Source organism: Saitoella complicata, assembly GCF_001661265.1.
Source record: "Saitoella complicata NRRL Y-17804 unplaced genomic scaffold SAICOscaffold_3, whole genome shotgun sequence".
NCBI classification, from domain to species: domain Eukaryota; kingdom Fungi; phylum Ascomycota; class Saitoellomycetes; order Saitoellales; family Saitoellaceae; genus Saitoella; species Saitoella complicata.
Genome location: NW_017566994.1, coordinates 244,450 through 259,134, shown reverse-complemented (window position 1 = coordinate 259,134; position 14,685 = coordinate 244,450). Strand labels below are relative to the sequence as shown.

Here is a 14,685-nt window from a genome sequence, read left to right as displayed (position 1 = left end):
GGAGGTTCCTCCTGCGCCCGCGAGGGGATCTGCGTCGCTATTCTTGCCGGCGACGTCGAGGTCCATGGAGTCTTCGATGAGGATAAGTGAAGATGAGGGTTGGGATGGTGAGGTGAAGGGACCACCAGCACAGCCGTTATCGACCGTCCTGCCCGTCGACGGACTCGACCTCCCCCGCCCACAACCATGGAAACTCTGCACCCTCCACATCAACGCACTAAACTTTTGCCAATTTGCAGCCCTTCCCATCCACCCTCCGACCTCCTCCACCCTCGACGAGGACAAGGACCAGCCTCAACCACAACTCATGATCGCCACACCCGCCGTCCAAGATTCCGACGGCATCGACATAAACACCCTACCCACCTGCACCCGTCTTCACACAAACGTCACCCCCACCCTTTCCTCCAATGAGAAACCGGGGATGGTCATGGCCGTCGCACTCCTCGCCCCCACTACCCTCCTAGCAGGCTACGAATCCGGGTACACGGTCGTCATGAAACTTACAGCGAATGGGACGTGGGAGACGGTCTATGATTCGAAGGTGCATTCACAGCCGGTATTGAGTTTGGGTGTACATCCGTCGAGGGAGTGGTTCGTTACTACGGCTGCGGACGCGATGATCGCGTTCCACCCTCTCTTCCCCTCCTCCTCACCCAGTACCGGCAGTCCTACGTCGGAGCCGGCGGTGTATAATACGACACATTCCGGGCTACAGGCCCTGGATATCCGTGACGATGGGGAGATATTCGCGACGGGGGGGTGGGACGGCAAAATTCGAATATGGCGACGTAAGGGGAAAGAGCCAAAACAGCTCGCGGTGTTGAAATGGCACAAAGAAAGCATTTACGCAGTCGCGTTTGGGAGGGGGGGACAAGGGAAGAATTGGGTTGGGGTGGGGAGTAAGGATGGGAAGATTAGTTTGTGGGAGGTGTATTGAGCGTTGCGTGCGACTGTCTTCAAGGGATGTTGAAGCCTGACTGATCCATCAGACCCTAGTCTAGATTTGTGCGAGTCATTCACGTATGCGAGTCGTACACCTGCAAATCTGCGACCAATCATCGGGATCTCGGGGTCAGCTGAGCAATACGGACTCTGACCGTGCGAACGCGTCGGTCGAACATGGCACGTCCCAGCCACCGATCGAGGGTAACTCAAGACTGGACCAATTGGAATCGCAATGGAGGTAGTCATGGTAATGATTGTGATATATCTCTATTCAAACTTGGCTTAGACAGTCTCTGTTTGTTACTGAAGCCCTCGACTCTTTTCCTCTGTGAAACTCAATCATATATAGCTGTAGCAAACGCCCGTCCAACCCAAAAAAAATCCCATCACAAACTGCTCATATATGTATGTATCTGTATGTAAAAAACCATGTATCGTCTATATCCCATCCCACATCGCACATCTCACAAACTATTCGCCCTCTTCCTCCCATCAGCATACGTATCCAGCACCTCCCCCTCCTCCGGCGTCACAGGCCCCGTAACCATAATCTTCGGCGTCCCCCTCCCACTATTCACCGGCGTCCTCCCATACGGCGACATCATCCCACTCGGCCCAGCACCAGGAACCATCCCTAAACTCAAAAAGGCACTTTCACCGACGACTTCCTTCACGCACACCACCAACTCCTCAATCGCCGCACATGCCGTCCGTAGGGCTTCAGCTTCGGCAAAGAAGTAGAGATACTGGAAATCGAATCGGTTGAATTGTTGTCGTAGGTGTGTCTTGATCGTCTGTAACAGCCTCTCTTGCGCCTGTAACGGGCTCGGCAGGAACTGGGGCATAGGCGAACGTGACTGTAACGCCTTCGAACATGCGAAGAGGTTGAGCAAGACCGAGGAGACCAGATCTTTTCTCTGTTCGAGGACGAGGGAAACGACTTCTTTGCGGACTTCACCGACGAGGTGTTCCCTAATTCGCCGAATGCTGGTGAAGGAATCAAAGATGATCTGCAGCTTCGGGATAATCTCCTTATACGTCGCGATCGGCAACGGCAACAACCGTAACTCCAACTGCACGAGTCCCAGAAGCGCGCGGGTATGCGTGATTCCCTCCTGACACCACTCCTCGACCCTCTGGAAACTCTTCAACTTCTCCGCGGTCGGTGCGGTAGGTGCCACGCCGTGCTTCAGGTTTTGACGGGAGATAGAGAGGTAGTACCGTGACATATCCTCAATACTTTGACTCAATGTCGAGATCAAGTGACTTCTCGCATGGTACGGCCAGAAGAACAGGTTAATCGTCAACGAAGCCATGATACCCAACGCGATTTGGTACCCACGATACAACGCCACCAATGCGACTTGACCGGGCGTGAATTCAACCACCCCAAGATATGGCAGAAACAGAATTGGAGGAAGGGTGATAGCGGAAACGACACCGATACCTTGGTACGCCGTCCGCATGATGAACCAGCTCATCGGTATCGCTGCCAAGGCAACGAAAAACGCCAAGGCCTCGGGATGATTCTGCGATATCATTACCGCGATCCAAGCATAAATCGCACCCGCCGTCGTTCCAATCATGCGGAGTGTACACACACGTACCGTAGCCCCAGTCGATCCCTCCAACGTATAGAAGAAAGAGATGATCATCCATGTCCCGCGGTGATGGATATACCATGACTGCGAAGAGGGTAACCATGCGGAAAGACCTAGTAGACCGAGTCCAAACGCCATCTTGAACGCGAATTTGGCGTGGTGGGAGTGTCGTGCGTAAAGTGCCTTTGCCAACCAAAGCCGGAACTTGACCCATCTCTGATTTCTCTTTTTCACGTACGCATGTCCTGGAGTGGGTGGTCGTACTTCGTTATCATCTTCCTGGTCGTCGTGATCGGGGTGATCACCCGCCGCCTCCTCCTCATCCTTCCTCTCCCTCTTCTTTCTCGAACTCGCATACCACCACGGCTGAGGTTCATGCTCATCCGCCAAATCCCCATCCCGTCCCGTACCACCACCATTTACGCCCGGCACTCCCATTCCTCCATACGCATCATCGTTTCTCCCACTTCCACTCCTCCACCACTCGCCTCCAATCCTGGGTAGGAAAATCTTCTTGCGATTGGTGTTGGAGCGGAGGTCAAGGAGATGGTGGCATAGACCGACCATCTTGTCGACTTCAACAGCGACCTGGAGAAGTCCGACCATAAATCCACTCACCAAATACATCTCACTCATGAATACATCCATACTCATACCTGCAATTTCCAACCCCTTCCTGTACTCCTTCCGAAACTCATCGATACTCGTATTCAACCTCAGCCTATACCCAGAAATGAGCGCATGAGGAGGCGGAGGCGAGGTCGCAGATGTCGTACCGAGGGCGTATGCCGTAATGGAAGAAATCAAAGCGAAACCCTGATCAAGCGTCTCAGACAACGAGAGGGAAGATGCACGAAAATGCGTCAACAATCCCAGGAGCTGGTTCGGTTTCGGTAACTCCTTATCAATAGGTGGCCTCAACATGCTCGTGGCCGCCGAATGGCCATGTCGTGGACACCCCGACCCAGAAGCTCTCGGCGTCGCGACGCCGGAAAGGGAGCGGAGTGATACAGTCTTGGACGGTGGCCGGCCTCCTGATGTTAGTGTCTGTAGTGACGGACGTTGATGGACGATAGTGAACGGGTTGTTAGCCGTGTAATCAAACGTCCCAATCCTCTCCAACCCAAAACCCTCATCTCCATCCTCCTCATCCTCTTCCTCTGCCTCTTTACCCTCATGCTCCTCAGGGATCGGTGATGTCGGAGCCGGAGTATGTGATTGGAATGCTTCGAGTTCTTCGAAGATCGCACCACTCATCTCTCCGCTCATACTTGCCCTGACCAACCTCATACCCTCCGCGAATGGGCGGAACTGTTCGAGTGGGATATAGCCAACACCGATCTCGTGTCGTGCCTCTGTGTACGCCGCGCTCATCGCATCGATGTCACTTCTCAGCTTTGCCTGTAGGTCGGTAAGACTCTGCGTATCAGCATGCTCCGCACTTGACGGGTAGAAAAACTGCTTGGTCGCGACAGACAACAGAGTACGCGACGTCGATATTGTCGATAACAACCGCGCTTCGTAGGCCCCCGTCGCTGTCTTAGGAAGAATCAAGACAGAGACCAGCAGCGTCGACAGCGCCGCAAAGAGTGTCGGCCAGAAAAGGTCGAGGAAGTCGCGCGATGTAAGGTGTGTAGTCTCAACTTCGTTCGTTAAACCCCAGATGGAAATGAACAGGAACATCATACTGAACGCCGTTAAACGCGGGAACAAGCTCTTGACGAGGGCCATCCCAAAGCCGCCCATAACGAGCCAGACACCCATGACTGCCCGACCAACGCCTCCCTCCGAGTTAATCTTCGCACCGACTCCACGTCCGAAGAGTGACCATGCTAACCCTAATAGCATCCCGCCAAGTCCGAGAATCGTAGCTTGAAGTTGCGCCCCGATGGTAGGTTTGGGGAAGAAGAATAGATAGAGAATCGTGATGGGGAGAAATGAATATTGTCCCATGAAGGCGGCGACGGGGCGAATTAAAGGAAAGATTCCACAGATGAGGGTCGCGAGAAGGGGCTTGATGAGGGGGAGAGCGGCGGCTACGGGTGCGCGGAGCCGTGCTGGTATTGAATTTGGTATTGGCCATCGCGCTGGCCGTGGCCATGGTATTCGTCGAGGCATCCTCCTTTGGATCCCCTGGTATCGGCTTGCCGTTGCCTTACGGACTTTGTGTTTGGTGGTTTGCCGCCTGATTACGTGCTCAGTTTATTTTTAATGCCCGTCTCGGCTATTCGAGCTCTGACGTTGGAGTTAGACCATGCTTCCTTGTTCGCGCGACGTTCCGGAATGAACTGTCAACGCACGACGGCCTGAATCCCATCGCCGGCGATTGAAACCTCACGATTACGAAAGGACAGTGGGCGTGAGTTTGAGTATAGGGTATATACAGTATAGAAAGATTGCCAAAACCCGGCACAGATCTCTAAATCATAAGCAAAAAGCGTACACAAGGACATAAAAACACCCCATTACACTTCACCACTCCCTATCTTCACACCTGTTATTTTCATCCGGCAACCGGGCGTCTAGAACTGACGGAACCCAGTTCCCTGCGGCGCCATTCCGTTCTGGAAACCACCGTACCCAGTAGGCTGTGCGCCCATCATTCCCGGACCACCAGTAATCATCAAAGGCTGTCCAATGCCCATCATAGGAGTCTCAGCCTCAATCTTCTCGCCCTCGACCTCCTTCTTCTTTCTCTCCTCGTTATCCTTCTCCAGCGCAGTAAGTCGCGTGGTTTGCTCCCGCATCTTCTGGATTTGGTATGGCATGGAGTAATCAGACAATCCATGTCTCCAGCTAAGCTCCATAACAAGGTCGAGGTCAAGAAGGTCGTAACACGTGTACAACATAGCCGCGAAACACTCCTTGTTACCAACATCAACGAAGTACGACAACAACTCCTCCGCAACCTCCTTCTTCCCGGAATCCCGTGCTGTCTCCATCGCGTCCTTGAAGAGCTTGTCCTCCTTGGACAAAGCGATAGATTGTGGCCATCGCTTGTTCTTGCGGTAGAGGTAGGCGGCAATTCGTCGGAACTCGAGAAGTTCGTGCTTCTCCAGGCGCTTGGCGAGGGCGATGGGGTCGTAGCGGTTGAAGTTGTCGATTGAGTCGCGGAGAGATTTGTAGTCTTCCTCCTCGATCAACAAGTCATGGTAGGCGTTGTTGACAGCCTCGACGTTCCTGTCCTGGACAGAGACCAGGTAAGAGCGGATGAGAGGGATGTTGTCGCTCTTCAAGAACATGTTAACCACACGGGTGTGGTCAAGACGAGCAGCGAGAGCAGCAAGAAGATCAGTCAAGAGCGTAGGCTGCTGCTGAAGGTAGAAGTTAATCGCCTTGTAGTAGATCTCGATGTTGTGACACTTAATCAAAATATCCCTGAACGAAGAGTGCTCCCAAGCATCAGCGGCATGCTCCATCATGACCAGAGCAGCATTATCGAACTCATCGTAATGAACGGTAAGGAAGATAAGCTCAGGCCACAAATGAGCAGCCTCGCATCCACGGATCGCCTTAGGAATGTTAATCCTAGACCAGAACAACTTCAAGTGCTCCATCAACTGCTCAGGGTGGTACTTGCTGTAAGCAATCGCCAACTCGGTAAAGATACCCATATGAGCACGCTCAAGACCAGTACCAGCCTCCAATAAAGCGATGAGCTCGTCGAAGAATCCATTGTACTCGTATTGCTTAACGAGGTCGGACAACTCCTCGGCGTGAACGATCAAGTTCAAACCACAGATCTGAGCGAGACGGAACTCACGCTTGTCAACACATGCTTGGTTAACCTGCTTCCAGATCTTGGTGCTGTTGGCCTTACGGGCGCAGTCCACGGCGTTCTGGTATTCCTCGAGGTAAACCAAAGTAGAAGCGAGCTTGCCCCAGTTGGAGACGCTGTTGAACAAAATCTTGGCAGCCTGATAGAGACCATCCTCGTAAGCACGGTCACCGACGGCGTTCACGTCAGCAACGTTGGTGGCCTGGAGGAAGTCCTCCATCTCGTGAACCTTGTCGATCTTGGCTAGAGCAAAGAGCAACTCGCTGTCGACCAAGGGCTCACGAACGGTGTTGCGGGCCATCTGCAAGTAGCGGATGAGGTCCTCGTACTTACCAGCACGGGAGGCAATCTCGATCAACTCAGCGTAATTGCTGGGGTCGTTGGCACGGACGTAAGAGTCGATGGAATCCTTGATCCTTAATCCGTCCAACTGAGCCTTAGCGAGGCGGCTCCAGACATCAGGGGTGTCGATGCTCTCAGCAAAGTCGGCAGCACGGTCAAGAGAGACAATGTGCTCGATGAGGACATTGATAGCGGCGCCCTGGTCTCCGATCTTCTTGTAGATCTCGAAAGCCTCCTCGTGCAAACCAGCATCGATGGCGATACCGGCAATATCAGCAGCATCGTACGCATCCAACTTGTGAACGTAGTCCATGACACGGGTCTTGTCGGCCTTGATGGCAGTGAGGATAAGCAGGTTCTGCAAGTTGGCATTGTCGTTGAACGGCGAAGGCTCAAGAATGATCTTCTCCAACAACTCAATCAACTCGTGCGGCAGGTCAGCAGCCATGAAGGACTTGACAGCAACAGAGACCTTCTCGGGGTCAGTAGACTCGGGAACAGCAGTAACAACAACCTGGTCGACCAACTGGCGACGGTGCATGTTGTTCTCGTCCAAGACAGTGGCCCAAAGGTCAGAGTCACCGCGGTTAACGAGGTAACGAGCTTGGTGCTTGTACATAGAGTTCTCGTTGGTGATGTGAACGAGCTCCATGTCATTCTGTCCCTTCTGGTAGGCAATGAACGCGAGGTAAGGATCACGCTTCTCGCAGTACTTTCCGACAACAAGGGAGTCGTATAAGTCGTTCTCCTTCAAGAACTTCTCAGGGTTGTTGTTGCTGTCGATGTAAATCTTGGCAAGAGCGTTGTACACAGCCGGCTCCTGGGATCCAGCGTTGAGAGTAGCCTCCAAGAAAGGCAAGAGCAACTTGAGCCTGTTACGGCGCTCAAGCTCAGCAACGAGCTCATCGATAGGAACCTGTCCCAGGACAGAAGACAAAAGTCCCTCAACAATGCTCTCATCACAGTCGACATCCAAAAGACCACCAACAACAGCGGGAGTGCGGGAGGGGTTAACACGCTGCACGTAAACCTCAATGAACTTGAACAACTGGTTCTGGTAGAGGTACAAGACTAAGTCATGGACAAAGTTGAACCTGTCGCAGACGATGATCAAAGGCAACTGATCCGCCAACTTGGCCTCCTTCAAAAAGTTCTTGACCTTCTCAGGGTTGTAGTGGTTCGAATCACGACAAATTCTCTCAACCTCCTTGAACTGTCCGATGGCACAAGCAGCCTGAATGTACTTAAACTGCACCTCGGAATCCTCAGACAAGTTGACAATGGAGCCGAGGTAGTAGTACAATCCTTCACTCGTCTTGAACTGCTCGAACAAGTCGATCAAACGCTGCGCACCGAGGAGGTCAGAGTACTTCGTCGCGATCTGCACAACAATTTGCAAGTTCTGCCTCATGTTGACCTTGAGCATCTCCTTCAAGCAGTCAAAGCTCTGCTCAACATTCAACTTTCCGAAGTACTGCACGATCCACTCAGGGTTAAGAACCTGGGTGTTGACAACAACGCGCTTGATATCCTTGATATCATCATAATGCTCAAGCGCCCTCTGGAACAACCCAGCCTTCTCACAGAGAGAAGCAATGCGGGGACGGTCGTAGTGGGTGAACATTTCATTACCCAAGATGGCGTCCGCAACCTGAGGTGCGTTCAACAAGTTCATCTCCAACAACCTCGTCTGTTGATCAGCCTGCTCAGGACGGTTATCCTTCAACGCGTCCAACAAGAAGGCAGTCGCCTGCTGGATCATGTTCTGGCTCATGAACACGTCCACAACGCGGTCAACATCAACCAATGATCCACCCTCCTGGTTCGCGAGCTGAGTAGCGAACTCGGCACCCTTCTCCGGGTTAATCCTGACGATGTGCTGCAACAAACCAGCGTAGTCGGGTTGGTAGCCAGCCTGTGCCGCATAAGGAACAATCTTCTCAAACTGTCCAGTCTCGGCGAAACAAGCAATAACCTTCCCAGGGACATTGGCTTTCAAGTAGATCGTCAAAGCAATGTTCAAGTCGGCCGGACGAACAATATCACCCAGCTCCTCCGAACACTCCAACTTGTTCTCACCCAACCACTTCTCCAACAAATTGGTACGGTTGGAGTTCAACACAGGTCGCGCAAGCTCAATTGACTCATGCTTGTTCAACCCAGACTTGTCGAGGAGAATGGAGAAGTACTGCAAAAGTGGCGAAAGCTGTCCAGGCGGCAGCGGAACGTTCTTGAATTTCTCAATCGTCTGCGGCGTCCTCAGAATACCTCTCGGCGAGTTAGCAGCGACCTTCGCCGCTTCACCCCAGTTTCCACTTCCGAACAACTGGTTGAACTGCTGGACGTACAAATCATCGGCGCCGGGGAGGTCACCACGCGAAGCCAACTTGACGGCCAAGGTGGTGTTGTTGAGGTTGTTGAGGACGTAAGGGATGATCTTCTCCGTATCGACCGTAACGAGTAAAACCTGTCCCTTGCGGTTGACACCAATGATACCAGCACTCTGCTCATGCGGTGCAGTGACGAAGATGGTCTCGCCAGAAACGCGGTTCATGTAGATACATGCTCCAGTCTCCAAATCGTACAAGTGGATGAAACCATACTTGGTGACCATGTAGATAATTCCAAACTTCTTCGAGATCTGCATGGCGACCGGGAAGTCGTTCACAGCCTCAGGCGGGAAGAAGACCTCAACAGTCTTCTTCTCAAAAGTAGGGTTAGAAGCCTGGTGATCGATCTCGATGATGTGGAGCCTAGCACCAGCAGCAGTTCGAACCGCGAAAGTGAAAAGCTGAGTATCCGTCGGCGCGCCATCCAACCTCAACGTCGCAAAAGCCGCCGCATGTCCCTCAATTGGCTGCGAAACTCCTCGCTCAGTCGAGTAGAGCTGCATGCTTCCCACAACCCTTCCCTCCTTCTGCGAAATTCCAACAAGCACCATCCACTTTCCGGCCGAGTTAACTCTGTAGTTGATAATCTGGCATCCGCTCAAACTGGCGTGTCTGTCGAAAACCTTGGTGGGGGCGTCGCCGCTTGCCTCGATGTTCCAGTGGTAGACGGCGGAGTCGGTCACGAGACCGACGATGGTGTTGGAGATCCATTTCCAGAAGACGACATCGGAGTCCATAACGTAGGCCTTGACCTTGGCTTTGGTGTCGAGATTGAAAATCTGGAGTTGTCTGCCGGCCTTGAGTGCGATGATCTTTTGGGCTGGGTGCATGATTGCGCTGTCGGCGGTAATGGGACGGCGCATCAGAGCCGAAGGGTTCTGAAGGTCGACAATGACGACAGAATTCTGGTTGTTGACATTTTCTCTGATACTGCGACACAGTTAGAAGGTGCCGGGAACGTCAATTGAGGTAAGACGGGCGTACCAGATGAAACGGTCAGACTCAAGTGTAGTACTTGCAAACCCAATGCTGGCTTGTTGAACACCCAGATTGGTGAGCTACATACCCAATTAGCCCGTTATTCCACAACCACAACGACTAATGCGCACCTGAAGCTCCTCCTTGAAGGTGATCGGAAGATCGGCCATGGTAGGTGTCTCTTATCCACAGACGCGTACGCTCAATTGATAACGAAACTCCGTGACCTCCTTAAGATAAACGACGCGAAGGAATGAATTGAATTGTTCGCTCGGCGAATCGAACGTTGATAGACCGAGACTTTAGGAGTAGAGGCAGGAGATGTTGTTTGGTGTACGTGTACTGTCGGGCTCGAGGCTCCGTCGTGTGGAGTTCCCTATGACGCTCAGGACATGGGTGCACCGCCACATTACCCTGAGGAGAATCAACCTCGACCATTTGCGACGAGTGTCAACGAAGAGAATGGTGAGGCTGCGGGCACGTCGACTATGATTCTTTGCTAACAGTCGACAGGCTGACAAACTTCGCGTCCAATCCCAGCTCGAGCTCCTCCAATCCCGATACATCGGTACCGGTCACGCCGACACATCCAAACACCAATGGCTGGTCAACCAACACCGTGATTCGCTGTCTAGCTTTGTTGGACATGCCCCCATGCTGGATTATATGTCTGTGGGTTTGGGAGAGACTATGGAGAGGACGAGGTTGAATATGATTGAGGTGCGTTGAAATTGGGGATTTGGTGACGTCGGCTGATTTCAAATGCACAGAAAATGGTACAGCCTTGTGGACCTCCTCCGCCTAGAGATGATGATTGATCAGGGATACGATATGGCGCGTCCAAGATTGGTTATGGGTGAACAAGAGGAGCTGAGGGACAGGCAGGACCGCCTCGGCAAAGGATAGAGAGTGAAAAGGGAGTGGAAAAGACTCGTCGAGCATGCGGAAGCATGTTCTTTCGAAGAGCATCGAAGGGCTATGGGGTCGCGACGGTACCGGAACACAGAATAGAAATGAGAGAGCATACTCCCTGAAAGTTATTCTCAGGGTCTTCCATGTCCACGTGATCAGTGATTTTGACCAAACACTTTCAAGGACCGGATATTTATCTTTAAATAAAGAAAAGAAGTATATTCTTCGAACTTACTTGGTACCATTTTCGTATCCTGTCTGATGACGAACTTTGGAGGTGCGCGTACGTACGTCGAGGTCGAAGCTCACCAGCAGTTGTTACGACACAGACGAGAAGCAATCGCGCCAGATACCCCCAGTGAGACGGCCAATTAGACAAAGGAGACGCTTCTGCATTCTTACTTTCACCAGCAAGCAAGTCCCTATAACTCCTCATAGCCACCATGTCCTCAATCGGTACCGGCTACGACCTCTCAAACTCCACCTTCTCCCCCGACGGCCGCGTTTTCCAAGTCGAATACGCTTCAAAAGCAATCGAAAACGCCCCTACCGCCATCGGCCTCCGCACATCTACCTACACTCTCCTCGCCTTAGCCAAACTCCGCCCCTCCGCCCTTCTAACCCCTAACACCGACCGCCGAATCTCTCACGTCGACCGCCATGCCGGTGTCGCTTTCTCAGGGTTGGTGCCTGATGGTATGCACTTTGTGAAGAGGGCACGGGAGGAAGCAGGTGGTTGGAGAAAGAACTATAAGGAGAGGATCTCTGGGAAGGTTCTGGCGGAGAGGATGGGTGGATATTTGCAGGCGTATACGATGTACAGCAGTGTTAGACCTTTTGGTATTGCGGGTATCATTGGAGCGGTTGATGAGGATGGACCACAGCTGTATATGGTTGAGCCGAGTGGGTTGTATTGGGTACGTATTCACCACCCCGCCACTCGAACCCGCGAGCTTGCGAGCGGGTGTGAGGCTTGCGAGCCTGCCTGTTCGAGAGCTGGAGAGGCGTTGAATGAAAAGCGTGTACTGACGACTATCCTAGGGCTACCACGCAACTGCAGCCGGAAAGGGCCGCCAACTCGCCCGCACCGAACTCGAAAAACTCGACCTCTCCTCCCTCTCCCCCGCTGACGCCGTCAAGCACGCCGCCCGCATCATCCTCCTCACCCACGACGACGCAAAAGAAAAGGATATTGAGCTGGAGATGTCGTGGGTTGCGGTCAAGGGAGCTGGAGAGGGAGAGGTGGGACCGAGGGAGGCGGGGATCCATGAGTTTGTGCCCAGGGAGTTGATTGAGGAGGCGGTTAGAGCGGCTAGGGAGGAGGCTGAGGGGGAGATGGAGGAGTAAGAATAGATTTGTGGGAAGGGCATGAGAAGAGGAGGAGATTTGCATAACAATACCACTTTGATTCACCTTTGCTAATCATGTCACGGTCTCCCGGCGTTGAACAGGAATGATCGCTTAATGTTCGTGCACTATCACTGCTTCTCGCGTCTAGGTCTACTACCACCCCGATTCGTAATCGACAAGCCTGGAGAACAAGTGTAAGAGCCGCGTCGACACGGGGCCTGACATGCTGACATCGCTAGAAGTGGGTGGGTATCGCCTTCACAGAACCGAGATCTACCACTATAGGTATAAAGCGACGCTCTGTTCGCCGGTCGTGTCGTGGAAGATCTGTATCGAAGCACAAGGCCCGTGGGAAATCACTGAAGGTATACATTGGGCACGCTGAACGATGGACTATATGCGTTGCATTAGCAGAACATGCTATTTTTTAATTCTTTGCATTCAGTCTTCAAATGACCGTGAAAGACATGCCATAACACGAGGCTCCATCGACGCCGTATATTGGCCAGGGCTGACCGCATTGGAAGTTGTCGATGGCATTTACCAGCTCCTGGAAAGATGCGCGGGTTAGTTCAAGAGTGAGAGTCCTTTCGTGGGCTACAGCTCAGGCTGAGCTTGGAGCAAGTCTTTGACTATAAGTCAGCATTGATAGAAGGGAGACATGCCTCGTGGGAAATTCAATTGGATTTTGGGACGGCAGAATGAGCTTGAAAAGGACATGGACGGCAGCCAAAGACCGATTCTTGCTAGCTGGGCTTTTGTGCGCCTCGCCTATATCCAGGATACCCAAGTAATGTGAACCGTGGGTGCAATATTCGTCTCTGCCGTCTTTGTTATATTTCCGCTTCGAACATCCGCAACAACCCCCATGCCCCATCCTTCAACGCTTTCCCCGTGAGCGAACTACACCACAACATCTTCCAACTCCATATGCAGCCTAATCCAGGTCTCTCTCGGTTTCAAACGCCCCTCGGCATCGGCCTTGTTCGTAGACACCATTAACGTCACGCCACATAGCTGTTCTTCCTAAGATAGGTTCTGGAGGTCGTCACGGCAGTTGGGCATACGTACGCAATCTGTCGCGTCGACGACCCGGATGACATTGTCTGTACCTCCCATCTCCCGTCATGATCACCCAACCTTACCAGGCTCGGCCTCGGTCTCACCCACCTCCACCACTCCCCTCAAAACCAGCCCCCTCTCCACCGTCTCCCCCCAAACCTCCAACCTCTCCTTCTTCTCACTCTCTTTCTTACCCTTCCACCTCCCCCTCACAGTCAATCCCTCCCCCACAAAAAGCGGCTGTAGACACCGATACTCAAACCCCTTCACCTTCAACCCCTCCTTCCCCAACCCACCTTCGCTACCGCTCAGGTGGCGTCCAACAACTTCGAGCAGCAGCAGCGCCTGCAACGGCCCGTGCACCAACGGCCTCCCCCACCCCTCTGATCCGCTCCCGTGGTGGACGTGGTGTGCGTTCATCGTGAGCGCAGAGAAACGGAATAGGAGGGTTTGTGTTGTTGGTGGGATGTGGTGCTCGAAATCGAACTGCGAGGAGGGGGAGCGGAGGGTGCGGGGTGGGGGAAGGGGTGGGGTTGAGCGGATGTAGGTGATGGAGCGGAGTTCGGTTATGGCGGGGGTTAGGACGGAGGTGGAGGCGGAGGCGGAGGTAGGGGTTGAGTAGATTGAGCGTTCGACGTGGACGGTGAGTTTGCTTATTGAGTTTTCTTCGTGTGCGGTTCCGGATCCCGTCCTGGTGTCGATTGTCACATCCTTAATCATCTCCTCCATCCTCATCGGCATTGGAGAATTAGCGCTGAGGTGGAGGGACTGGTCGAAGCTCATCTTCCCACCCGTCCAGAGACGATGTCGCCATGGCTCGGGAGGGGCAGTGATGAGGTCGTATCCGTCCCTCGCTAACTCCCGCTCGGGAACACAGAGGGGGAAGTATACCAAATGATGACCCGGTGGCAGCGCACTCGTTCCCCGACGTAACTCTTCTTTGAGAGGAGGGAGGTAGCCGTCGAGTGTCGCGTTGAGTATATCGTGCGGGGTTGAGGTTAGGAGGTCGTGGTAGGTCCGTGATGGGCGGTTGAGGAGGTCGGTTTTATCGGTTTCGGTGAAGGGGGTGAAGGAGACGAGTGAGGTTTCACTGAACGCTCTATGGCTACATTTCAGAGGTGATTGACGTATGAGAGCCCGAGCTATAACTAGAGGATGGCGGAGAAGCATCGTGGACCGAGGTTGCAATTGCATTCATCCGGGAGCTCCTATAGTGAATAGGATGGTTTATCGATGGGCCTCTACCAAAAACTCTGGACTAATTGCTGGATGAATGCTGGATGAAAGCTGTCGGCTACGATTTCTGGTGTTCACCTCTCCTGCA

General features: G+C 53.0%; 6 protein-coding genes across 6 annotated transcripts; 3 read left to right on the top strand and 3 right to left on the bottom strand.

The window, feature by feature from the left end:
* The first annotated feature begins 49 nt into the window (after positions 1-49).
* On the top strand, positions 50-1,106 carry SAICODRAFT_28976 (WD40 repeat-like protein). Its single transcript, XM_019167282.1, has one exon. The coding sequence runs from the start codon at positions 77-79 to the stop codon at positions 938-940; it is 864 nt and encodes a 287-aa protein (XP_019026435.1). The 5' UTR covers positions 50-76; the 3' UTR covers positions 941-1,106.
* A 306-nt stretch (positions 1,107-1,412) lies between these two features.
* SAICODRAFT_52936 (uncharacterized protein) lies at positions 1,413-2,987 on the bottom strand (the record flags this gene model as incomplete). The annotated part of the gene is made up of 1 exon (XM_019169181.1): positions 1,413-2,987. One exon carries the CDS (start codon positions 2,985-2,987, stop codon positions 1,413-1,415), a length of 1,575 nt encoding a protein of 524 aa, XP_019026434.1.
* Positions 2,988-5,071: 2,084 nt separating this feature from the next.
* SAICODRAFT_5266 (clathrin heavy chain) lies at positions 5,072-10,207 on the bottom strand (the record flags this gene model as incomplete). Its single annotated transcript, XM_019169160.1, has 3 exons — positions 5,072-9,989; positions 10,044-10,117; positions 10,169-10,207. The coding sequence occupies 3 exons, from the start codon at positions 10,205-10,207 to the stop codon at positions 5,072-5,074; spliced, it is 5,031 nt and encodes a 1,676-aa protein (XP_019026433.1).
* Positions 10,208-10,462: 255 nt separating this feature from the next.
* Positions 10,463-11,100, top strand: SAICODRAFT_88466 (splicing factor 3B, subunit 5). Its single transcript, XM_019171559.1, has 3 exons — positions 10,463-10,502; positions 10,551-10,757; positions 10,808-11,100. The coding sequence occupies exons 1-3, from the start codon at positions 10,500-10,502 to the stop codon at positions 10,853-10,855; spliced, it is 258 nt and encodes an 85-aa protein (XP_019026432.1). The 5' UTR covers positions 10,463-10,499; the 3' UTR covers positions 10,856-11,100.
* A 68-nt stretch (positions 11,101-11,168) lies between these two features.
* On the top strand, positions 11,169-12,462 carry SAICODRAFT_183242 (N-terminal nucleophile aminohydrolase). The gene is made up of 3 exons (XM_019165935.1): positions 11,169-11,866; positions 11,991-12,272; positions 12,294-12,462. Exons 1-3 carry the CDS (start codon positions 11,393-11,395, stop codon positions 12,294-12,296), a joined length of 759 nt encoding a protein of 252 aa, XP_019026431.1. The 5' UTR covers positions 11,169-11,392; the 3' UTR covers positions 12,297-12,462.
* Positions 12,463-13,027: 565 nt separating this feature from the next.
* SAICODRAFT_28974 (uncharacterized protein) lies at positions 13,028-14,650 on the bottom strand. Its single transcript, XM_019167281.1, has one exon. The coding sequence runs from the start codon at positions 14,529-14,531 to the stop codon at positions 13,431-13,433; it is 1,101 nt and encodes a 366-aa protein (XP_019026430.1). The 5' UTR covers positions 14,532-14,650; the 3' UTR covers positions 13,028-13,430.
* Positions 14,651-14,685: the final 35 nt, after the last annotated feature.